This window comes from Molossus molossus, unplaced genomic scaffold, assembly GCF_014108415.1.
Source record: "Molossus molossus isolate mMolMol1 unplaced genomic scaffold, mMolMol1.p scaffold_m16_p_1, whole genome shotgun sequence".
In the NCBI taxonomy this organism is placed as follows: Eukaryota; Metazoa; Chordata; class Mammalia; order Chiroptera; family Molossidae; genus Molossus; species Molossus molossus.
In genome coordinates, this window is record NW_023425344.1 from 146,215,962 (window position 1) to 146,220,248 (window position 4,287).

The 4,287-nt window shown below is 41.0% G+C and overlaps 1 protein-coding gene across 1 annotated transcript; it reads left to right on the forward strand.

The window, feature by feature from the left end:
- On the forward strand, positions 1 to 2,686 carry RNASE9 (ribonuclease A family member 9 (inactive)). Its single transcript, XM_036282274.1, has 2 exons — positions 1 to 84; positions 1,769 to 2,686. The coding sequence occupies exon 2, from the start codon at positions 1,775 to 1,777 to the stop codon at positions 2,333 to 2,335; it is 561 nt and encodes a 186-aa protein (XP_036138167.1). The 5' UTR covers positions 1 to 84; positions 1,769 to 1,774; the 3' UTR covers positions 2,336 to 2,686.
- The last annotated feature ends 1,601 nt before the right edge of the window (positions 2,687 to 4,287 follow it).

The following is a 4,287-nucleotide window of genomic DNA, read 5'->3' on the forward strand; positions in this document are numbered from 1 at the left end:
GATGTCCCTAGTGTCAGGCTCTCTTCAGCCCAGCCCTTGAAACATCCATTCTCTGAAGCATAGACAACACAAGAACTGAAAGAGGTAAGGAGGCTATGGGCACAGGTAGACCTAGAAGCCTCTTCTTCATATCTGAAGTACTTGCCTTTCTCTGGGAAGAAAGCCTCCTTGGAGAACTAATGATTAACGGTCAAGTTTGGAATAGGATTGAAAGACGATTACTAGGCCCAAGAGTCCTCTAAAAAGCAGACTGTGCTCTGATATCTAGCAATCAGGCGCGATTCCTGGGACAACTGTTACTTCTGCTCAGGCTTTTTTAAGGAAAGTTTTTTTTTAAATGTTAACATTGCCCTGGCCTGTTTTGCTCAGTGGTTAGAGCGTCGGCCTGCGGTCCAGAGGGACCCGGGTTTGGTTCCTGCTAAGGGCATGTACCTCGGTTGCAGTTTGTCCCCTGCCCTGGTTGGGTTGTGTGGGTGGCAGCAACTCAATGTATCCCTTTCACGTCGATGTTTCTCTCTCTGTCTCTCTTTCGCGCGCTCTCTCTCTCTCTCTCTCTCTCTTTCCCTCCCACTCTATCTAAACAAAAAATGGAAAAATGTCCTCGGGTGAGGATAAAAAAAAAATGTTAACATTTAACATAATTACCAGGAAGAAGAATAATAATGTGCTTCTCTCTCTCTCTCTCTCTCTCTATATATATATATTTTTAATATTTTTATTTTTTTAAAGTAATACAATTGTTTTAGAAAATATAAGTTGTCTACCCAGTTTTGCACATTTCTGTAGCAAAGACACTTGCTCATACATATTAAAGTATTGAGAAAATATTAGTGCAGCCTACTGTGGGGTGAATAGACATGGAAACACACTGAGAGGGAAGAAATGTAATGGTTGAAATCTCTGATGATGAGGTCATCGTCATTGCAAATAGGCACATAAGAATGGAGAGAGTTTAGGGATGCAAAAACCAGATCAAAGCAAAAAGCATGAAGTCTACCTAGGAGGAAAAAAATAAAATAAAGAAAGAAACACAAGGGAAGTAATGCACCTTAGTGAGAAAGTTATTCTGAGTGGCAAAAGGAGGCAGGGGAGGCTGCAAAATGGACTGAGCCATTCCAGGCAATGAGGTGGTGGTAAAAACAGACACAAGAAGTAGCTCAGCGTATGTGGTGTTCATTTGACCCTATGGACCCTGCTTGATTCCTTCTCCAAGGGCATCTATGGTCAGAGATGAGCAAGAGAAGAAAGACACAAGATGAAGAATTTATCTCCTAAGAGCAGGATGTTAATAAGGGAAGGGTGGATCATTTATGGCTCTTTCAGCGCAAGTTTGTAACTCCTAAAAAGGGAACCGATGCATTTGTTCCAGCTTGAGGGAGCACGTGAGCCTCCTTTGGGCTTCTCTCCCTCTCTCCCCACTGTTGTCCTCTTCTCCTTTCTCCTTCTTCCTGCCCTTTGTCTCTCCCTTGCTCTCTCCCTCATTCCTTTCTTGTGTCCTTCTCTCCCTCCTGACTTTTATCTCCTCCCCTTTCTCTCTCTCCTTCCTTCACCTTTCCTTTTCTTATCCGGTCTTCTAGACTGAACACAGGTCTAGTAAGGTTGGTTTTACTCAGCATTTCAGAGGTACTTAGATTGTGAGTTGTCAGTTTTGAAATCATTCAAAGTCTTAGAGCTCACAAAAGCAATAGGTGGATGGAGCCTGGGCAGGAATAGAAGGGGCACAGCATCGCAGCAGAACGTATCTCCATATCTCTTGTATTCCCAACAGGAAGATATGCGGTCTCTGCTCACCACGCAGAACCTGCCTCTGCTCCTGCTGCTGCTGCAGCCACGCCCACCGCCGGTTCTGATGCAATATGAAGATACGGCAGAGGAGAGGCAAGAAGAATTTGAAGATCTCCGGAGTGAACTGTACAGTACAGGGCCTACCAAACCACCTACCAGAAAGAGTTTCGAAAGCGAGGTCATAGTTGATAACTACGAGCCATTAGAAGATCTAAACTACTGTGATTTTGGAATAATGATGAAAAATGTTCACACCAGGTTGAAGTGTCGGAAAGAACATTTCTTCGTCCAGACAAAATATGAGGATTTGCAAAAGGCCTGTAGCACCAGGTTTGTAGCCTGTAAGAATGGAGTTAAGAGATGTCACAAGAGCAAGACAATAACAAAAGCAGTGTACTGTAACTACACACAGGGAACTAGGATGCCAGACTGTCGATATACATCTTTTTACATGAGGGGATATCCCATTATTACTTGTCAATGGCAAGATGATATCGAAAGCCTTGTTCCTGAGTATATTAATAATATTTTGGAAGTACCTGACAAGTAGAAAATTGCCAGCCACTAGAAAGATACATTCCTCCCACCATTCTAGAAGAGTATTATCTAAGAGGTTAAAGCGGGAGGATATACCCCTCTCCATACTGATTCTTATAGGTCAAAATGAAGAATGGTAATTTTTATTCATTCATTTTAATCATCCACCTCCCTCTCTTGTCCTAACACCATGTGCAGGCAACGTGGGCTAAGTTCAAAGACTGTGCTCTGAGATGGTTTCAAACAGGTTAGATAACTGAGCACATTTTGAATGTTACGGGGATGAATGCCTATAGTGAGTGAAAGGATGATCACTGCCAAGAAGAACAAAAAGTGGTTGCCTGCACTGTGCTCCAAAGTTATATTCATGTGCATCTCTAGTTCTGTAGAAATAATAAAGTGCATTGACCTAACAAAGTGTCTCTGGTATGGTTATGTGGGGTGTCTGAGTTTGGAATGACCTTTCTCTGTGACACAATTTGTAACAAAAAGATCTCAAAGCCCCTTGAGAAACTGTGTATTTCATCTTTCTACTGCTATATTAGTAGATATTTTGCTTGTTCTGGTCTTTTCAGACAATATTCATGGGAAAATGAAGGCATAGAATCTAATAGACATCTCAGGATAAATACCTAAATATTCAGGATAGTAAACTCCCCAAAGTACTTTTTAATTATCCAATGCTACTTTTTGGGGATTCCTATACCTTTGATTTAGTTTATTCATCACTGTTCACAAAACTACAAACAATTCATTACTCTCTGACATGTTCACATTTATTTTCATTCCCTTCCTCACTTTCTGTAGATGTGGTTTTATCTAAGAATATTCCACTTCCAAAAAAGGCTGGAAAATCAGTATGATAAAAGAAATCTACTTGTCCAATTTAGGTAATAATTTCTCTCCTTTTATCTGTGAAACATCTTACTATCTTTTTATAATTATTCTCTACAACTAACATATGAGAAATGGGATAAGGAGTAGTGATGGGGGATGGTAAGGAGAGTATCTGTTTATCTTGCATATTTCTCTGGAACCCAATCTGCTCATCTTTTTACCACTCCCTATTCTTATCTTCAGACTACTCAGAGGTAATATCCTAATTCATCAATCAACTGATGCAACTAGTGGCCTAGGACTCATTCATTTATTCAACAAGTATTTAGTTAATGTCTATACATGTGAGTCACTTTGCCAGCTATCTGGCCCACAAGTAAAATATAAGTATCTGGTTATAGGTTAATAAATTGTTCCTAAAACCAGAATTCAAACCGATTTAGGCATATATGGTTAACTGGTGAGGCCATGTTTGAAAGGATTCTAGTTACATGAGAGTTGCTGACGAGGGAGTATTCTGCACGATAGAAAAGAAAATGAATACGGGGGCAGAGAAGCAAGAATGGTGTTTCACTTCCATCTACCTCCCCATCCCACACTCCACATACATCTGACACACAGCTGGCCTTTTTGACCGGTGTTTGAACACCCTGGAGAGAAAAGCTCTACGTAGAATATGTGAGAGCTATTTTGATGAGAGACCGAGGAACAAACAATACTGTTTTGGTTTTCGAGGGATGAAGAGTAGCACAGAGTGATAAAGGAATAATCTCTCCCTTTCTCACAGTAAAACTACACACTTCTAAATCCTCCAACTACACAGTTTTCATGGTTTTGATGCTGTTGAAAGAAAAGCACATCTTGGTATAGAAGCCAAGTGTCATGGAGGCCCTGGCAGCCATGGCATTGAGTAAGTCTCCACAAGTGTCTTTGAGGGTGAAGGACACCACCAAGAAGGACTGGAGTAGAAGAAAAAAAAAAAAAGACGTTACCTGATACACATGACCTACTAGTCCAGGAGCATCTTGAGACTTCTCCTGGAGAGGCCTAGATATAATAGATATGACATTGGTAAGATTTTCAAGCATCTGGAGGGTTATAGCAGTAGAGACACAACCCATTGCCCCT

Bases quoted from the DNA above. Each gene is read 5' to 3' on its own strand.
- RNASE9 (XM_036282274.1), top strand. From the start codon at position 1,775: ATGCGGTCTCTGCTCACCACGCAGAACCTGCCTCTGCTCCTGCTGCTG.